Consider the following 21873-nt stretch of genomic DNA (forward strand, 5'->3'; position numbering starts at 1 on the left):
GTCGAGTGCCACTTTGAATTGGTGTGTCCTGGTTTGTGGGGAGCTTGCTTCTGATGATGAGCTTGGAGAGATTGGGGGGTTGCTTGAAGGCCAGAAGAGGGTGTTTAGGAAAGACTTCTTTCAGGATGGAGTCCCCATCGAGTAGGAGTTGTAGCTGTTTGACGATACCCCATCTGGGTTCCAGTGTGGGGTGGTAGGTGACAACTATTCATGTGAAGTCACAGGGGGTTTTATTTCTAAAAGCAGATTCTCTTACGGTATTTGGATGGCCCATTCCATGATGTGATCTACTTCTCCGGTGGAGTGTCCCTGTTTAGTGAAGGTAGTTTTGCGTGTGTTAAGGTGTATATCCCAGATTTTCTCCTCGGTGTATATTCTGCAATATCTGAGTGCCTGGCTGTAGATAACAGATTTCTTGGTGTGTTAGCGTGGTTACTGGATCTATGAAGGTCGGTGTTGTGATCCATGGGGTTCTTGTATATAGTTGTCTGGAGGTTTCATTGTTGAAGCCGATGGTCGTTTCCATGAAGTTGATGCTAGTGTGGGAGTGTTCCAGACAGAGTTTTATGGACAGATATTGGTTGTTCAAGTTGTGGTGGAAATCTATGAAGAAGATTAAGTCATCTGTCCAGAGGATGAAAATATCACACATGTATCTCAGGTATATCATTGGTTTCGCATTTGTCCAGAAATTCTTCTTCAAGTTGGCCCATGAAGAGGTTGGCATATTGGGGAGCCATCCTAATACTCATGGCTATTCCCATGGTTTGGGCAAGATGTTTGTTGTTGAATGTAAAATTGTTATGGGTGAAGATAAAATGGATGAGTTTGATGATGTCTTTGGGGTGGATATCTGAGGTCATCCATTTTCTTGTAAATATTTGAGGCAAGCAGCTATGCCATCATTGTGAGGCACGTTGGTGTATAAGGAAGTGACATCCATGGTAAGGATGGAGTTCTGAGGCAGGCTCTTAATGTTGTGGAGTTTGTGGAAGAAGTCGGTTGTGCACTGAAGGAAGCTGGCCCTTTGTATGGTGAGCGGTTTGAGGATGGTTTCTATGAGTCCTGATATTCTTCAGTAAGAGTGCTATGGCCAGATATTATGGGTCTGCCTAGGTTCCCTTGTTTGTGGATTTATAGCTTATTCCAACAATTTGTACCATGCTAACCCCCCTTTTTGTCATATGGCAACAAACTGAGCGTTTCACGTTGAATGGTCCCTTAGAATATGTGCTAACAACTTATGCTAAACTGAACTTAGACTATAGCTTAGGCTATGGCTACACTACTACTTATGTCAGCATAAGTTATATCGCTCAGGCGTGTGAATTTGCCACTCCTCTGAGCGATGTAATTTACACTGACCTAAGTGCTGGTGTGGACAGCACTATGTCAGCTTTCAAGCTTTACACAAAGCTTTTCTTCAGGTCTGGGAAGAGTGCTACTCAGAGTAGTGTCTCACTTTGTGTACATTTCCCAGACCAGCAGAAGAGCTCTGGGTAGCTCAAAAGCTTGTCTCTCTCACCAACAGAAGTTGGTCCAATAAAAGATATTACCTCACCCACAGGTATGCTAAATGAAGAGAGCAATTAAGCCCCTTTATGTAGTGAAGTAGCTGGAAACAACAGAAACTGCTGCCGAAGGCAAAGCACTGGATGTTAATGCCTGCTAAACTAGGTGCATTGAAGAGTTTCCTGATTGCAAAAAGCTGGGTTAGGGAATTGGTTGACAAGCTGTATGAGTGTGAGAGGCAGAGAGCCAGAGAGGCAAAAGTGAGCAGTCAGCGAAAGATGCAAGGATGAGCATGGCCTTCAGAGGGAGCAGAGAGCCAGAGTTCCTTGGATCATAAATGAGAGGAGAGGCAGACTTGAAAATTGTGAGCAAAGAAACTATCTACTGTAATGTGTTTCTATTGTATTCAGGAAAACACAATTTTGTGTAAACAAATAGGATTGCTAACCTCTTGGGCCAAAAGAGCAATAATATTGTATCACTGTGATTTTTATCCTACCCCTATATAGGCTGTTGAAGGGGTCAAAACAGAATATGCTACTCTGGGGTCAGGGATAACTGTTGTATTTTAGATAAAGAGGTGTCAAGTTTGCACAGATTCTTTAGCAGGTTTCAAGAAAATAAATTTAAATAGAAATCTATTAGTAACGCATAATAAACAACCCATAAGCTTTGGGAAACAGATTAGTTTTTCCTAATATTTCACACTTTCCCCAATATAACCATTGCACATATAAACACAATTTAAATATTTGTTTCCTAATATTTCACATAAGAATTCTAGTTATTTTTTTCATGGAATACCAGAGCCCTTCCATTTCACTTATCCATGAAGTTACGCAAAAGGGCTTAAAAAGATGGACATAGAGAAGATAGGATGCAACTGGAAAATCCAAAGAAGGAAATTAAAGTAGGTTTTGATGGTGGCAATGGTAGCAGTAGATTGGAGGAGGGTTGACCATTGTTGAAAAATGCCAAGAGAATTTAACAGAAAATGATACACTTTCTAGCAGTATTTGTGTCATGTTATAGTATTTAATGGACAACTGTAATTATTTTTATACAATTCTATAGGATGGCTAAATAAGGCCTACGGCAACACTATTAAATTCAATTTTTTATAGATAAGTTTCTATAGAACCCTCTTGGTTTCCTCCCTAATCTGTTCTATGCAACTTTTCCATTATGATGTTTGTTTTTTGCTTTGGAAATCTAATCTGAGAGTTTGGCAAATGTCACTGCCAGTTGTAAAATGAGGGACGTTATCAGAAATGCTTCTCTGCTCCTTTTCAAACTCAGACATGAATTATTCCCCTATGATGAATTATTTAGCATAGTTTCAGCTGCTGTAATGCATTACAAAGCAGAAGTCTGGTGATAAGGTAGCCTCTTCAAACATGTACAGAAGCCTTGTTTACAGTGTGTGTGCTCTTATCCCTGCCCTGACCACATGACATCATCTATTTGAGTCTGGTCAGTTGTTTCAAGATGTAATCACACAAATACCATTCTTAATAGGGGCCTTAAGTGGATTCACTTTATTTGCAGAATCTCAGAAAGTTCTGGGATTGTTCAGAAATTAAAGGTGGATAGGTCCCTAATTTTTCCATTATGGATGTGCATAACTCACTTCAAAGCCAGAGGTACAGAGTAACGTGCACATCAAGATGCAAATAGATTCAATGAAACAGTCTTTAAAACAAAACAAACAAATATTGTCATATTTGGCAACTATAAATATCCAATGTTCTGTATGAAGCAAGTCAGAAATATCTCACACTGGCCCTGACCTATTCCACACTTAAGCACATTCGTAATTTAAAACACAAGCCCCACTGAAGTCACACATAATAAACATACTTAAATGCTTCTTTCAACGGAGGCCTCTAACAATTTTTATATGGTGGTCCTGATTGCACCCAGCTATTTCTCCCTGATCACAGTGTTGTAGCCCTGCTCCTTGTCAGCAACGATTTGATGTGGCACTGGTGGACACCCATGTAGCTGCCGGGCTGTATGTGTGTGTGACAGCAGTCCATGGGATGAGATCCCTACTGCAGAGACCTTGCTCTATGTTCAGAAGCTAGAACATGTGTGGGAGTGTCTCCAGGAAAGAGACCTTTCTGCTGGTGAAGCAGCCTCCCTCCTACACCTGACCTCTCACTGCTGGTCCCACTGAGTGATCACTTAAGCCAGGTCTACACTAGGAAATTAGTTTGCTATAACTGCGTTGCTCAGGGGTGTGAAAAATCCACACCTAAGAGAGACACAGTTAAACCGACCTAATCCCCTGTGTAGACAGCACTAAGTCAATGGGAGAATTCCCCCACTGACATAGCTACTGCTTCTTGGGGATGTGGATTATCTATGCCATCAAGGAAGCCCTCCTATCAGCATAGGCAGAATCTTCACTGAAGCTCTACAGAAGTATATCTGCAGCATTTTAAGCATAGACTTGCAGTCAGCTGCTTGAAAATCATTCAGTTTCTCATTCTCCCAATCCTTCCATGCCTGACAGTCTCTCTCAAATAAACAAAACCACTATATACAGAAGTGGCTGAGCTCGCACTTCCAGTGCAATTGAGCTTTTTTGCATGCAAATACACTCATAGGGGCATGAATACCCAACATTTGTGCAAACAGAACGTGTCTGCACAAATGTTCACGAAAAAGCAAACAAACAGTATCAACATGGCCAGGTCAAATAGTGATTTTTCCACAAACAATTTCCCCTGCTCTTTGCCTATCTCAGATCAACCGTGAGCTGGAAGGACTATTTTTGATGGCAGAGTCCAGTTCATCTTCCATGTCCATTCAATTCTTGATTCCTCTGGTAAATTTACCAACAAAAATGCCAGTTAGAACATGGTTGGGTTGAGCTTTTTCGGCTATTGACTCAGAGGCTGAACACTTCCATTGACAGTGTCATCAAAACTAAAAACTGAAAATGTAGATCAGAAGGGTCAGTGTTGGAAAAAATCAGACGTACAAAGTGTGTGTGTGTGTGTGTGTGTGTAAAAGTATGTGTGTGATTGTGTCTCTTTGCAACAGACTTGAAATTGATTGTGTGCATGAGTGCATGCGCGCACACACTCACGGTGTTTTACCTTGCCCTTTGAATGCACAAATAATCATATTAATTATATGCACAAATTATATACACAATTATGAAGGCAACTGTATGTCCCTAACTTTTTGAAAATCAGCATCTAAATCCAGACAGAAAAACACAGTGACCACTAGTTTGTAAAATTAATACCACAACTTTTGGATTAAACTAGTACATATGGAATTAAATTTGCCATGCTGAAGCTGAAAAGGGATTTAGTGGGTATACACTAATTAGTCCCAATAGGAATCTTGTGGCTAAATCCTTTTATTAGCTTTGAAAATTTACCACTTGCTTGTTATTTCTACAGAGAGATCAACTTTTGCATTCTGCTTAATGCTATCTTTCAACCAAGAGGCTGCCCTCTATTAGACAGATTATGTTCAATGCCACTTTAATCTAATTCTGAGAAACATGATTACGGCCTTTAGAAAGGACTGAATGTATTTGCAATTTTTTTTATCAACAATTATTTAAAGAATGATATGCAAGAAAAAGCAAAGTAAAGGTTTATGCATCTTTACATCTCAGAAGTACAAGTAAACCTTCATTTTAAACACGTTTTATCCCATCTCACACTCAAGGGGATGAACCCTGTCTGGAAGTCTCTCAAATGACATCAAGTGTTGTAGCCCCTGAATTTGACATTCCTTCGTGTACCCCAGAATTTGACAGTGCTGCAGTCAGCCATCTTGTGTGTTCAGCCTTGCCAGTGTATGGGGAGATTTTGGCAAACCAGTAAAGGCCTGAAACCACTACTGCTTATTGCTAATGGTAGCCAAGTCAGCAGACCGTACTGAACCACTATTGCTTGTTGCTAAAAGAAGCCAAGTCAGCAGGCTATAAATTGGTCATGCAGTGGCCTTAGCATAACCAAGGCAGGAGGGGAGGGGGTTGTGGGTGCCACAGACAGGACAGCTTGACCTCGCGACCTTCCTGCTAAGAATGTTGAATTGCTGATATATGTGTTTTAGAAAAACAGGAAGTCTGTCTATATGTGCCCCCGGGAATGTTTGTCAGGGCCCCAAGGCATGGAGACTCTGAAAAAAAGCAAAACAAAACCCATATCTGGTTAAATTGATGATCGGAAGGAAATCTCTTGCTTGACCTTTAAAAACTGCTTGCTTAGCAAGCTTTCTTTATGTCATTGTATTACTAATGTATAAATAAGAGGGGAAAGTCTGAGGTAGTGGGACTTCTGAGAAGGGGCTCTTCAAGGATGCTCCCTCTGGACGCATCTTGGGGTCCCCACTGGCAAACGGAAGGTTGGCCAGCTGAAGCCTGTCATGGTGCCACTCAAAGGTCACACTCAGCTTCAGTAATTATCAAGTGTTGGGGGTATTTTACTAACCTGTTGTGGACGTTTGTAAGTGTTTGAGACTAAATAAAGTTTAGCTTTAAGTGAAAGCACTCTTGTGTTATCCTGTTTGTGCCAGCCATCTATCGGTCAGACGGCTGTGTCTCCCTTGATTTATTTCCTGACACCACAACGCACAGAGTAAAAGTTACCAAGAGCTTTGGGTTTAAAGAAACCCAGGTAACATTAGCTGAAAACCAAAGATCACGTAGCTAGGAATAATCCACGCAGCTGCATGTTTGCAGCTCTACTAATCAGAATAGGAGGTTGGGACAGGGAGTTAATGTTCCACAAAAATAGAAAGAATGTTTAGACAGCCAACCTTGGTTTTAGGTGCCTCTGACATGTAAGTTTTATTGTTGTTATGACTAGAAATGCTTTGCTAAGAAGAAAGAAGAAAAAGCAGCAGCAGCAGAAGAAATTGATATTGGCTGTTGCTAGGCAAATTGATAGCCTATGAGAGGCTGTCATCAATTATGGGCTTTGTCCAAATAAAATTTATAAAAAAATTAGTTTAAACATGTGCTTTAAAGCAGTCTGAGGAAGCTTGTCTTTGAGCAAGGATCTGACATGTAAAATTCCCCATCAGCTGGATGGAAGGAAGGCCCCCGGAAGCCCCGATGGTAATCACTCCAAAACATTTCAGATTTTGGTAAATATAAATGTTTTGAATGCTCTGAACCTATTGCTGTGGCGTGTGTGTGTGTGTGTGAGAGAAAGAGTGTGTAAGACCTAGTGAAAAAATAGTTTTAGGTAAAAGCACTCTGATTTGTATCAATCATATATCAGACAGAGTAACTGTGTCCCTATTGATTTATTCTTGACATCTCCTGGAGAGAAACAGTAAAGTTACCACTGCTTTGGGTTCTGAAAACCTGGTAACAGATTTGGTGAGCCAGCCACGAGTGATAGGGAGGAAGGGGATGATTGGTACAAATGGTTTGCTGTGCTGTGTAAGAGGAGAGGACTGTGGGGCAGAGTAGCCACCTGGAATTTCCCTGTGTTGTGGTCTGTGAGTCAATTTATGGATACATTCCGTTACTGGGGCTCAGGGCTCAGGCTGGTAGCCTGATCGACTGAGAAAATATGTCAGAAGGAAAGGAAAAATCTGGGAGAAAAGCACAGTTGAAAATAATTTTGGAAAACAGCCTGACTGATTTGTAAGGAGCATGGTAATGGTTTTTAGAAGCCTGGATGCTTTACCAGCCCTGGGGAGTTCCTGCAGCTCTGTAAGCAGATGGTAGCGATGGTAGTAAATAAAGAGATGAGTTAAAGGCAAAAAAAAAAATCCAATCTAAAGGCAGCATCAAATACCCTCCGCACCACCAGCTTGATTCAGGCCTCACAGATAGTGGCACTGCAGAAGGAGGGGTGTGACGGTGAGCGAGAAAGTAACAAGCTGGAGCAGGAGGTATTTGGATTGAAACAGCAGACAGTGGAGATGGAAAGAACTGTTAGAGCCTTACTGAAGGATTCCCAGGATAAGAACCAGGTAGACCATGGGGACTGTAAGACATTATTTGACCTATATGGATGCATCAAACCTTTATTATGCTTTTTCTTGCACATCATACTTTAAATAATTGTTGATAAAAAATTGCAAATACAATCAATCCTTCCAAAAGGCTATAGTCATGTTTCTCAGAAAGCCTTCTAGAGTTTTTGTACCATAACATAAGAGGAAATGCCAATTATTTATTTTTATTTTATATTTTATAAGTATATATTTATATAATATAAGCATATATTATTTATAATATCATTAATTAAAATAATTATAAATTATATATTTATAAATATCATTATACATTAGTCTACTTTTATATAATTATATTATATATAAGTATATATAGTATATATTTACATAATTTTATATTATTTATTTAATTTATATGGGGGCGGGGGAAGTCAATTTCAGGGTATAGCTCTTATCTCTCAGGTTCTGTTGTTGCAGTCTAATCTGATCCAGTTTCCTTTTTTAGACTAACCAAGATAAATCCATACAAAGGAGAGAAGAAAAATAACTAGAACAATACATGAAAATGCAGTTTCTGTTTCTAGTTTGTAGTTTTGTTGCTGGAAGCCCACAGCATACGACTTCTTTAGCCATTTATGAACCCCCAGCTCCGCTTCCTTGGCTCCAGAAAATATCTGGTTGGATTGTTCTGATTTTCCTCTAACCGGGCTGTAGGAGGCAGAACAGATTAAGGCCACTTGATGTTGATTGATTGTGATAACGATTATTATTATGGGTCTGATCCAACGCCCACTGAAGTCAATTGGAGTCTTCCCACTAACTTTAGATGGGCCTTGAATGAGGCCCTGAGTTACCAATTGATCCCAGGAAAGAAAATATTCATAAGTGGTGGCAAACTTATCCCACTGGATAGGCCAATCAGATAATTTGATAGTGCCTATATAAATAATTGGCACTTCCTCTTATATTATGGAATAACTAGTCCTTCATGAAAGCAAACTATGACCACAAAATCCTTGAAGGTCATTTTACCACCACATTTTAGTCAAAACAAACCTAACTCCCATCATTTCTTTGACTCCATTTTGGACACCACTTGTTACACCACTTGTAACTTGTTACAAACACCACTTGTTATATAATATGTTTATTAGTATACTATGATCTTTTAGTCAACTTTAACCCACTGCAACATAGCAACACCTGTTTCAAAAATACCAAGATGGCTTGGATGTAGCACAACATCTCTGTTCTTGTCAAGGACATTCAATTCTGAGTCTAAAAAGTGCTAAAAAATAATCATGGTCTAAACCAAGAAACTAGTTTTATGGACGCTCAGAGAATTGTGGTATTTAACACAGTTTGGAAATAGTATTTCATACTGGCCTATCGAACCCACTGACGGAAGAAAAAAGAGTGTCACATTAGCTTCATGTGTAATAGGTCAATTCTTTTTGGTCTAGAAGGTCAACAATTAATATAATTCCTATTATAGGTAATACGTGTTTAGAGTAACAATTTCCAGTTTTCTACACTGAGAGCGCGCTGGCATTTCCCAAGTACACCAACAATGGTGCTGCCATCTAATTCTAGAAAACAACATCACAATCCGCCCTAAGTAAGGGGGCAGAGCAGAGAAGTGCCATCACGGGAGCAGAGGAGGGTTGGAATTGTGATTCTCGTTTTCTCTTTGCTACAGAGGTGTGGTAGTGGGAACAACTGGCATAGATAAGCAGCAGTTTACTTCCTGCTTTGTGCCAAGGCTCCACTGCCTCTGGCTGCCCACCTGCATATGGCAAAACTAGTGGTCCTGCTCAAGTTTCTTTCCCCACATATCATGACCTATTATGACTCACCCCCTATGTTAGGATATAGATTTCAGGCCTGTCTATAAAAGGCCTATACTCTAATTTAGGTGTATTCTTATCACTTAGCTAGTCATAGAGGTATAAAAGAAAGAATCAAAATCACTGTCTGCCAGTGTAAGGTCTTTCTCTTACTGTGACAGTCTGAGGCCCTGTTCTTAGGCTAAGGCCTTTGGCTAAGCAGCAGAGGCAGCCATAAGCTGGGAAGGAAACGGTCACATCCTCACATTCCAAACCAGTCACATTGAAATAAGGTGCTATTGGGCTGTTAGGAATACAATCCTGTCCTGATAATGCCTATTTCCTCCAGAGAAAGGGAAGTGCCTAGAAAACGTAAAAGGAAGTTTAGTTTGATAGCTTTCTGTTCGGTAAGAACTCACTTATCAATAGACACAGCTGGGAAACCCTTATGTCTTTATACATATAGTTGTGAAATCCTCTCTTCTGTACGGTTTTGTCATTATAGTTCCCGCTTTGCTATTGTTTATTTGCATGGTCTCGGTCTGGTTCTGGGATCGTTTCTGTCTGCTGTATAATTAATTTTGCTGGGTGCAAACTAATTAAGGTGGTGGGATATAATTGGTTAAATAATTATGTTACAATGTGTTAGGATTGGTTAGTTACATTTCAGAGAAATGATTGGTTAAGGTATAGCTAAGCAGAACTCAAGTTTTACTACATAGTCTGCAGTCAATCAGGAAGTAAGGGGGTGGGAGGAGTGGGAACAGGGAATGGGGCTGGGGAATTGGAATAATGTTTTGCTAAGGGGGGGAATGGGAACAGGGACACAGGTAAGGCTCTGTGCTGTCAGAGCTGGGAAGGGGGACGCTAAGGAAGGAAACTGGAATCATGCTTGCTGAAAGTTCACCCCAATAAACATTGAATTGTTTGCACCTTTGGACTTTGGGTTTTGTTGCTCTCTGGTCATGCGAGAAGGACCGGGGAAGTAAGTGGGTGAAGGAATAAGCCCCCTAACACCCTAACTGCCCTGATCAGCCATATAGTGGCAGAACCCACCCTATATTTCAGTTTCCACCTTTGCAGAGAACTAGAAGTGAACTCTAGTAGTTGAAAAAAGACAAATAGTAAGTGGGGATACCATTTGTTTGTTAGAAATCAACAAACAAAAGTAGCCTGGAGTCATCTATTTCAGTGATCCAGCCTGTAGTCCAAAAAGCAAAGTCAAAGAGCACAGGTGTTATCCAACCAGCTTTTCAGAAGGTGTTTCCCAGGATTATAATATTTTTGCAGGAAACACTTAAGAAAACAGTTCTGCTAATGTTAAAGAAAACAAATCAAGCAGTTCAATAAAACATTAATCTCATTTCATTGTCATGCCATTCATTAAATTAATCAAACATCAAACATTATCAGCACTTACATACTACGGTGATTGATGGGGGTTATACAAGCACACTGCATAACATTTAATCCAAGGGATTTAATTGTTTCAGATAACCCCTCAAATTTAATTATTTTTTTTCTGCTAACAGGAAAAGAATACTGTGATTTATTGATTGACAATACCCCAGTGTTCTGAGAAAAGTAGGAGCACATAATTAGCATGGAAAAAAATATCACATTGACCCCAGGCATTAATTACCTAAAATGAAAGTTGTAACAAGCCAGTTCTTCAAACTATGGAAAACAAATAACCATAGTTGTTTTCTTCATAGGGAAGATTTAAACACTAGTACTAATGTTTGTCTTTGCTGCCTTAATACATTTGACTTCACTCTAAATTTGTTACAAGGTTTTTTGTTTGTTCATTTAATACCAAAATCTCACAGAATGAAATTAAAGTAACCAATAATTACCTCCCAGCACTTAAAAAAACATAAAAATTAGAAATGGAAAAGGCCAATATCCTCTTAGCAATCCCCTTGCAGGTGCAAGTTTGTTCCGCCACTACTTAATGTAGTCTAGTTATTAATGACGTAGGCTATGGGATTCCTACCACATCGCTCAGACTTTTCTGCTATCTAATAGATCTTATTGAAATCAACAAATCCAAATACAAACTTCTTTAAAGACCATTACAAATCTACTGAAAAATCAACTGACTTTTTACCATTCATAACATTCTTCTCCAAAAATGTATTTTGTGTTTCAAAGAAAAGACTTGAAGCCTCTGTTTTGTAGAACTCCCCTGGGATCTTCACTATTTTATGCTCAGTTTCACTTATCACTGCCTTCGGTTCATTAATCTGTTTAAGATGATATTCCTTACGCTTTACTTTTCTTATCAAAGAAATTTCTGCATCTCCTTATGTTTCTTATTCTACTTTCTACACCAAACAATTTTTTGTCTGATTTACAATTCTATACAGAACTAAAACAACACTGTGATTTTTTTAAGTCACGATAACGTATAAAGAATTAAACAGATACAAGTTCTACAAAATGATTTCACATTAGCTGATTACTAAGAAATGTTTGGGAAAACACTGATTCCTATTAGTGCAGTACAAAACCGAAGTAAAAAAAATTACTTAAATGTATTAAAAAAACCAATCGGTTCTGGTAATACAAAAAACCCTGTATACTTTTAATAGACTCCGTTGGTGGTATACAGGATCACTACAAGTGCTAGCAATTGCTTCAGTGGAAAACACTGTAAAAATGCATTTTCAGCTTGGTTTGTAGAAAAGGATGAAGTTCAGGCTAGATGTTATAAAAACCCATTTGCTGCCCCCTAAGCAATTTTAATAGATTTTAAGGCCACAATGGACCATTGTCATTATCTAGCCTGACCTCCTATATCACGGAGACTAAAGAACCTCACCTCAATTTGGCTCTTTGATAATTAGAATGCTGTTAGGATAACATCCTTGGAATTTCTGAATATTATAGATGACAATTTTCTAACAGTACAACAGTCCAAGGGAAGTGACAGGAATCTGATTGCTTGAGTCCTTTATAACTAGAGTACATAAACTCGGAGGGAACAAACTTATGCCAACCAAGTAACATCAGCATTTTCCATTTCTACTTGTTATGGTTTTATGAGTGCAGTGTGATAATTATTGGTTTCTTTAATTACATTCCAAAACAGGGAAACTCTATATTAACCCTCCTCTTAACACATTAAGAAGAACTTATCACAGACCTACAAATTAATGGTAGCTTAGGTACAAGTGATCATAATTTGATCACATTTGTGAGGTGCCATACAATGAAGGCCAAATCAGAGAGATTTCAGAGTAACAGCCATGTTAGTCTGTATTCGCAAAAAGAAAAGGAGTACTTGTGGCACCTTAGAGACGAACCAATTTATTTGAGCATAAGCTTTCGTGAGCTACAGCTCACTTCATCGGATGCATACCGTGGATACTGCAGTAGACATTATATACACACAGAGACCATGAAACAATACCCCTCCCACCCCACTGTCCTGCTGGTAATAGCTTATCTAAAGTGATCATCAAGTTGGGCCATTTCCAGCACAAATCCAGGTTTTCTCAAGCCTAGATCTGTGCTGGAAATGACCCACCTTGATTACCATGCACATTGTAGGGAGAGTGGTCACTTTGGATGAGCTATTACCAGCAGGAGAGTGAGTTTGTGTGTGTATGGGGGTGGGGGGGGGTGAGAAAACCTGGATTTATGCTGGAAATGGCCCACCTTGATTATCATGCACATTGTAGGGAGAGTGGTCACTTTGGATAAGCTATTACCAGCAGGAGAGTGAGTTTGTGTGTGGGGGGGTGGAGGGTGAGAAAACCTGGATTTGTGCTGGAAATGGCCCAACTTGATGATCACTTTAGATAAGCTATTACCAGCAGGACAGTGGGGTGGGAGGGGGTATTGTTTCATGGTCTCTGTGTGTATATAACGTCTACTGCAGTTTCCACAGTATGCATCCGATGAAGTGAGCTGTAGCTCACGAAAGCTCATGCTCAAATAAATTGGTTAGTCTCTAAGGTGCCACAAGTACTCCTTTTCTTATTATATACACAGAGACCATGAAACAATACCTCCTCCCATCCCACTCTCACAGCCCCCCAACCTGAAGTAAATATTCACCAACAACCACATACCACACAACAGAACCACTAACCCAGGAACCTATCCTTGCAACAAAGCCCGTTGCCAACTGTGCCCACATATCTATTCAGGGGACACCATCACAGGGCCTAATAACATCAGCCACACTATCAGAGGCTCGTTCACCTGCACATCCACCAATGTGATATATGCCATCATGTGCCAGCAATGCCCCTCTGCCATGTACATTGGTCAAACTGGACAGTCTCTACGTAAAAGAATAAATGGACACAAATCAGATGTCAAGAATTATAACATTCATAAACCAGTCGGAGAACACTTCAGTCTCTCTGGTCACGCAATTACAGACATGAAGGTCGCTATCTTAAAACAAAAAAAACTTCAAATCCAGACTCCAGCGAGAAACTGCTGAATTGGAATTCATTTGCAAATTGGATACTATTAATTTAGGCTTAAATAGAGACTGGGAGTGGCTAAGTCATTATGCAAGGTAACCTATTTCCCCTTGTTTTTTCCTACCCCTGCCCCCCAGACGTTCTGGTTAAACTTGGATTTATGCTGGAAATGGCCCACCTTGATTATCATACACATTGTAAGGAGAGTGGTCAGTTTGGATGAGCTACTACCAGCAGGAGAGTGAGTTTGTGTGTGTGTGTGGGGGGGGGGTGAGAAAACCTGGATTTGTGCTGGAAATGGCCCACCTTGATTATCATACACATTGTAAGGAGAGTGATCACTTTAGATAAGCTATTACCAGCAGGAGAGTGGGATGGGAGGAGGTATTGTTTCATGGTCTCTGTGTATATAATGTCTTCTGCAGTTTCCACAGTATGCATCCGATGAAGTGAGCTGTAGCTCACGAAAGCTTATGCTCAAATAAATTGGTTAGTCTCTAAGGTGCCACAAGTAAATCAGAGAGAGTGAGTTTGTGTGTGTGTGTGTGTGAGAGAGAAAGATAATAGAGATAATTAATGTACTTAGACTTCTGTAAGACATTCGATTTGGTACTGCATGATATTTTGATTAAAACACTAGAAGATACAAAATTAACATGATGACACACATTACGTGGATTAAAACCGGGCTAAATGATAGGTTTCAAACTGTAATTGTAAACAGGGAATCATCATTCAGCCAGTGTGTTTCTAGTGAAGTCCTGCAGCGATCAGTACTTGGCCCTATGCTATTTAACATTATCATCAATGACTTGGAAGAAAAAATAAAATCAATGATAAAGTTTGCAGATGACTCAAAGACTGAGGGGGTGATATATAATGGAGACGACACATCAATGATGTAGAGCAATCTGGGTTCCTTGGTAAACTGTGTGTAATACATTTGATATGGCCGAGTGTAAAGCTATACATCTCGAAGCAAAGAATGTGGGACATACTTACAAGATGTAGGACTCTATCCTGGGAAGCCGTGACTCTTAATAAGACTTGGGGGTGGATCATAATCAGCTGAACATGAGCTCCTAGTGCAATGCTGTGACCAAATGGGCAAATGTGAACCTTGGATGTATTAACGGGGAAATAGGCAGGAGTAGGAAGGTTATATTACCTCTGTATTTGGCACAGACGCACATGGTGGTCAGAGGAAATGCTACAAAGACACACTGAAAGCGTATCTTAAGAAAACTGATGTGGACATCACAAGCTGGGAAAAGCAAGCCACCAACCCACCGCAATGGCGCCATATCCTCCATCAGGCAGTGGCCCGCTTTGAGGAGAAGCGCCTTGTCCTCAAAGCTGAAAAGAGAGAGGGGAGGAAGGAAAAAGAAATAACTTTCTCCCAGCAGGCCGTTGGCCTGCCACAAAATGTCTGTACCTACTGCAGGCAGATTTGCGGTTCCAGGATTGGACTCCTGAGTCATCTCAGGACCCATATGTAAATCCAAGGTAGAGATCATCCTCAAATTGAGGGATCGCCAATCAATCAATTTGGCACAGATGCAACCGCTGCTGGAATACTGGTGTTCACAATTCAAGAAGGTTGTTGGTACATTGGAGAGGGTTCAGAGAAGAGCCAAGAGAATGATTAAAGGATTAGAAAACATGGCTTGTAGTGACAGACTCAAACTAAACAGACTGAGGTCCTTAACATAAAGAAGGTTAAGGGGTGACTGGATCACAGTTTCTAAATATCTACACTGGGAACAAAAATTTGATAATGGGCTCTTCAGACTAGCAGACATAGGACTAACAGGACTGAATGGCTGGAAGTTGAAGCTAAAGAAATTCAGATTGGAAATAAGGTGCAACATTGATTACCCTCACTGTTAAACTCATTTTTTCAGCCTGGTTTTTAGAAGAGGATGAAATTCAGGCTAGATGTTATAAAAACCCATTTGCTGCCCCCTAAGCAATTTTAACAAAGGATTATGGTGGATTCTCCATCACTGGCAATTTTTAAAATCAACATTAGATTTAGACATGTTCTAGTTCAACAGGAATTAATTCAGGGCAGTTCTATGGCCTGTGTTACACATAGGCTTGGAAAGATTAGAAATGTATCAGTAAACATTGATTTCACCATACAAACAAAAACCTACGAAAAAATATTTCCATTGATGATAACTGAAATCTATAGATAAAAAAGTAAGAAAATGCTACTTGTGAACTTATTACAGTCCCATCTGAATGTATATAAAACATGCAATGAATACTGCATAAAACATATTTACAGCTCTGTTAAAACAGCCAGTTTATAAATCTTTAACTTTTTGAATCTCAAGTATATCGTCATTATATACCTATTGTGTGACACTCCCACCCCCAACCAGTAATTTCCCACAACTGTGAAAATTAACTCTATACAAATGGGGGGAGGGGATTCTTAAACACATCAATATTATCTGTCAAATTATTTTAAAAAATAAGTCAAATTCTGCCAAACCTAGCTGTGCAAGAGGTCAGACTAGATAATCACAGTGGTCCCTTCATAATCTATTAATCTATAATAAACAGAGTAAATCAGATGTCAGAGAATGAAAAGGATGATAGAAAAAAAGCATGTTTTTTAACCTCTTCCACATGTCACACTGCAATCCGTCCAGCCTCCATATTGCCAAAAATATTCTGGGTCCCCTACTTCATTCTCAAGGCTTCCTTCTTTACGTATAGTATATTCATACTTTATTCCCGGGTTATTTTCCTGAAAGAGTAGCTAAAAAAAATAGATGTGATTAAATTATGTATTGGCTGTGATTATAACACCCTGGCCCACATCTTCAAGAGTAGAGTTCAAAGTGTCTGCAGATATTTACAGGCACCCAACCTGGGAACATATGACTCTTGAAGGATGCCTGCCCTTGAGAAATGTATACATCAAACCCTCACTTGTGTACAGGTATGGGGAGGGAGTAGGTGCATTTAAATGTGGGGTGCGCTAAAGCAAGCAAATACTTTTGCAAGCATACTTGTGAAAATTTGGGTCAGAGTATATGGTATCCTATCAACTAAAAGACAAGGCTATGCAAAATAACCAAACTGAGATAATTGAAAATGGACATTTTATTAACACCTATATTTATATGCAAATTTTATAAACGATAGTGTCCCAACCATATGGCAGCTGTTCCTTCTAGTAGCTCAGCAGATAGCAGCATATTTATCAAAACATTTCTTTAACATTGTTTTTTAACATGTCTCCTTAAATAAAGAGGAAAATTCTTAGCAGAAACAGGCAGTAAGCAAGTCAAATAAATTGTTCATTTACTTTTGGCAGATAACAGAGGCGGGGAAGGAGTTAATCTTTAGGGGATAAAATACTGAAACAATTCCATAAAATGGTTTACTCCTACCTAACCAGGCAACATTGAACACTGACAGAAATCTTATTTCCCTGCTCTAAGTCCCCTCTCTGTGCACTGAACATGGATCATCCATTAAAATCACTTGGATACATCCTTCCCATAAATTCAAGATGTGGGAGTCGTGCACAAGTAGGTTCCATTCCTTCCTCCCGTTTTTCTATGGTCTTATGTTTAATATATATCTATGACATACTAAGTAAACAGGAAAAAAAGAGCAGGATGGATACATTCAGAGAGACAGACAGCAAAAGGGAATACAAGTACCTTCCCCAAGGTAAATATTAGTTTGATATATTTAAAGCTAGACTGGATAAATCAACAGAACATATATCGTCGGAGCACTTTTAGGTAGCGGGGATTGAATGATTAAATAGGTCTTTCCCTCTCTGGATTTTTGGCCCCAGTTCATCAAGGTACTCAAGCACATAGCTAATTTTAAGTAGAGTAAATGGGAGTACTCATGTTCTTAACGGTAGGCATGTGCTTAAGTAACTATTGAATCAAGGCCTTCAGTCATATGACTACATTCAATGCCAAACCAAGATAATGAAGGATTTTTTGTTGGAAAATTAATGGAGTAAGTTATAAAAGTAGAGTTATTTTTTCCTGCCTTGTTTTCAAAGCTCCAGATCATTCTGCTTCCAGCCAGTTATCAGCTTCTGCTGCTGATCCTTTACTGTACCTGTATCCACACTGACTCATTGGTGGGTCCAGATGCTGTCAGATTTTCGAGATCTCCTTTTCTCTCATATTGAAATGTTGTTCCTGCCACTTTGTATGCTCCATTCCACTGAATAATAAATCCCCCATTTAGGTAATACTTTTCTGGGTCTTCGCTCCGCACTGCGAGGAAATTTCCTGCTTCTGCCACTTCTACTACTCTTATGTCCCTTGCTCCTTTTGGAATCAGTTCAATGTCAACATAGCCTATGGAGACAAGACAGATTCATTTAAATGATTATTGTTACAATAGAAAGTGATTATGCATTACTTATCTTTTTAAAATACAAACATCAGCCACACTTGCAAATATGTAAGATGAGCATACTATCATACGGTTTAAGTTTCAGTGTCTCTTTTTAAATCTAGTTAACAGTGCCTTTCAATGCAAAGTTTTCCTAGGTTGCAAGAATCAATTAGAGGACAGGAATACGCTTATTATTTCGGCTATTAGAAGACATATTGAGATTCATTCTTCTCTGAAGTACATCAGAGTAAATCTAGAGGAACTCCATTGAGGACGGAATAGGTGGCAACATCTACCACATATACTGGGACATGGGTATACGTCAGCGGAGAAAATCTGTGGCAGTTGCATTACGTCATGATGCCTCCTATGGGGAAGGATTTTTGAAAGTTGCAGGGAACGTTATCAGCTGTCATCAGTGTATGAGAGAAGGGATACAGTGCTTTGGGCACTAGCCTGAGACTTGTGAGATCTGGATTCAAGTCCCTGTTGTACCACGAACTTCTTGTGTGACCTTGTGAAAGTCACTTAGCATCTCTGTCCCTTCGTTCTCCCTCTGTCAAATAGGGGCAACAACACTTTCCTGCCTCACAGGGGTGTTGTGAGGGTAAATCCATGAAAGACAGTCACTCAGACACTGCAGCGATGGGGGCCAAGTAGAGAGGTTTGTTTTCAGCCAACAACAGAAAGTCCAGTTTTTACTGACAGTACTCAAAATTGAGTGTGGTCATGTGCTGAAATAAGGCAAATTTTACCAGTAAAACTTCCTAGTGTAGACCAGGATTTAGAATTAAATTCTGCTTGCCTTACTCACACAAATAGTCTTAATGGCCTCAGCAGGTCTACTCATGTGAGTTAGGCAAGCAGGATTTGGCTCTAAGCCATACTGAGCAATCTTTAATATCTATCTTAGGTGCTTATCTGACACCCATTACCGTGGTATCGGAGCACTTCAGTCTCTAATGTATTTATCCTCGCAACACCTCTGTGAAGTATGGAAGTGCCACACAGTAAGTTTGGATTCAAGCTTCTTTAGAATAATGTTTGTTAAAATTAGTGTTAAAAATAAAAATTTAACAAAAATCTGTCAAGCAACAACTCAACAGATACAATTATTTGGGATGACCCTTCCAGTGTAGCTCAAAAACTTGGTTTTAAAGTATACTGGGACAGCTTGATAATGTATTTTTGCATTCTGATCTTTGTATTACATTCATTTTCTTTTGACCAGCTGAATTATCTCCTGATTTCCCACTGGGTTCTGCTAGGTTCTTTGGGTTTGGCTCCTCCTTCACTGGGAGCAGGGGAAAAGTGGTGCTTTCTTTCAAGCCCGCTTGCTCATGGTACCAAATTGAGCAGATCTTCATAAAATAATCGTCCCTCTCCTTTTTTACATGCACCTGGTGAGCAGTGAAATAGTTCACTGCTGGCACAGGGTATCTGAACTAGCACTCTCTGAGATGAATGAGAATAACATAGAACATCCAGGGAACAGCTCAGGCATCCTCTATGGACCATTACATTATCCAGAGATCAACCCAGCCACACCCCTTCCTGCTGCCTACATGGGGAAATGGGCTGCAAATGGGCAGATAAAACTGATATACCTGGATCTATGGCCACCCAGGGAATGAATCCCCAAGTTTCCCTTTATCTAGGGCCTTGGTTTTCTGGCCCGCCATAGCACTTCTTCAAACTCTCCTCTGCTTCCCTCCAAACTGCTCTCCTTCAAACTGCTCTCTGCTCTAACACCAAACCACTCTGCTTCAACTCCTCCAACTGTCTGATTGAAGCTGGGTTTTTTTTTTTATCAGGTGACTGGCTTCAGGTGCTCTAATTAATCTATAGCAACCTCTCTTCCCTCTACGGGGAATAAGGCTCTCATCATCCTGGGGCTTACATATCTCCTCTCTATCACCCTCCTGCTGACCTCTGGGCCATGCTGTATCACATATTCTCCCCCCGCAACCCACGCTCAATGCCATGGGGTTGGGCTACTTGAGACCAGAGGCAGTGCTGTCGTGACAGGCCATCAGTGTTGCCGTGTTGGCTTCCGGCTCTATGCTGTACCTGGAAATGGAAGGGTTGCAGGGATAGGAACCGCCTAGTCACTCTTGCGTTCTTCTCCTTGTTTCTGTGCATCCACTGGAGCGGGGAATGGTCTGTCATGAGGGTAAACCGTCACCCCAGTAGGTAGTAGCGGAGAGTCTCCATGGCCCATTTTACTGCCAGACATTCCTTTTCAATGATGGCATACTTTTGTTCCCTGGGGAGGAGTTTCCAGCTGAGGTACAGGATCGGGTGTTCCTCCTTCTCTACCATCTTTGAAAGGACGGCTCCTAGCCCTACCTCCGAGGCATCTGTTTGTAGGACGAATTCCTTCTCAAAGTCTGGGGCTATGATTACTGGATGACAGCAAAGGGCTGTCCTTAAATCTGCGAATGCTCCTTCTGCCACATCAGTCCACTTTACTACCTTGGGGCCCCGGGCTTTTATCTGGTCAGTCAAGGGCCCTGCTCTTGTGGCAAAATGAGGGATGAATCTCCGATAGTACCCTACTATCCCTAGAAATGCTCTGACCCGCTTTTTTGCAGAATGGTCAAGGCCAACCCTGTACTGCCTCCACTTTGTTCCATTGGGGTTTCACCAAGCCTCTCCCTACTACATGCCCGAGGTATCTGGCCTCAGCTAGCCCTATCATGCACTTGGGAGGGTTGGCAGTGAGGCCGGCCTTCCGCAGGGTGTCTAGCACCGCTTCTACTTTTCCTAGGTGCATTTCCCAGTCAGGGTTATGGATGACTATGTCTTCTAAATAGGCGGTGGCATACTTGGCATGGAGTCGCAGCAATTTGTCCAGTCTGGGGGTAATCTGCTGTAGTCTCCGCGGCCATATCGTAGTAGACCTTCTGGGCCTTCCCACACAGGAACGGGGCAAGGATACCAGACCACTGATCTTGGGGCCAGGCCTCCCACAGGCTGCTCTTTCAAAAGCCTGGAGGTATGCCTCCACATCATCCTCCCATGTTATTTTCTGTAGGCAGTGGCTGGTCCATATGGTCCGGGTCCCATCGCAGTTGCGATTCAGCTCCATAAGGGCCTTCATCTGGTTCACCAGCTCCTGCAGCAGGGCTCGGTCCTGGGCAGCCTGACTCATCAACAGATGATTAGTCTCCTGCTGTATCCGAGTTGCCTCCTGTTGGGTGGTTGCTTGGACCCAGGTAGCCTTCTGCTGGGCCGCAGTGGCTTGTATTAGGGCCTGGACCACACGGTCCATCTTAGGGATGGGATGGTTTTGGCTAACCCTGGTTTAAGTGCACAGCACGGCAATCCCACCCCGACACCACGTGTGGCAAATTGCCAGCACTACTATGAGGGGTCCCGCGCTTTCTCTTCTTGTGGGGGGCATTCAGGGCACCATTTCTCACCCCTGAGAAACTCTGGGGTATTAACTGTCCCACTAGTATCCCAAAAAAGGGGAGTGGAGAGGGAGGAACCCGGGCCCACCCTCTACTCTGGGTCCCAGCCCAGGGGCCCTAGGGATAGCAGCAAACCACTTGAACTAGTGATTCCTTCCCCTGAGCTACTTCCCTCTTCAGCCCTTCAGCTTGTGGGGCTTCCTGCCCTCTCTCTGCTTGGGCCAGGTTTCTCCCAACCCCTTGTGTCTGTGAAGAACCTCTGCTCTGCAGAAGCCGGGTTTTCCTTTACCTAGGGTCTTGGTCTTCTGGCCTGCCACAGCACTTCTTCAAACTTTCCTCTGCTTC

The 21873-nt window shown here is 41.0% G+C and overlaps 1 protein-coding gene across 1 annotated transcript in view; it reads right to left on the reverse strand.

Annotated features, from left to right (window-relative positions):
* The window catches only part of ADAMTS12 (ADAM metallopeptidase with thrombospondin type 1 motif 12), a 329278-nt gene that overhangs the window by 62358 nt on the left and 245047 nt on the right, over positions 1-21873 (reverse strand). Inside the window, exons 15-16 of the mRNA XM_073343691.1 lie at positions 17828-18072; positions 16355-16496 (exon numbers count right to left, since the gene is read on the reverse strand). Coding sequence (XP_073199792.1) covers positions 16355-16496; positions 17828-18072 — 387 coding nt within the window. The remainder of the gene's footprint in view (positions 1-16354; positions 16497-17827; positions 18073-21873) is intronic.

This window comes from Lepidochelys kempii, chromosome 5 (genome assembly GCF_965140265.1).
Source record: "Lepidochelys kempii isolate rLepKem1 chromosome 5, rLepKem1.hap2, whole genome shotgun sequence".
Taxonomy (NCBI): Eukaryota; Metazoa; Chordata; order Testudines; family Cheloniidae; genus Lepidochelys; species Lepidochelys kempii.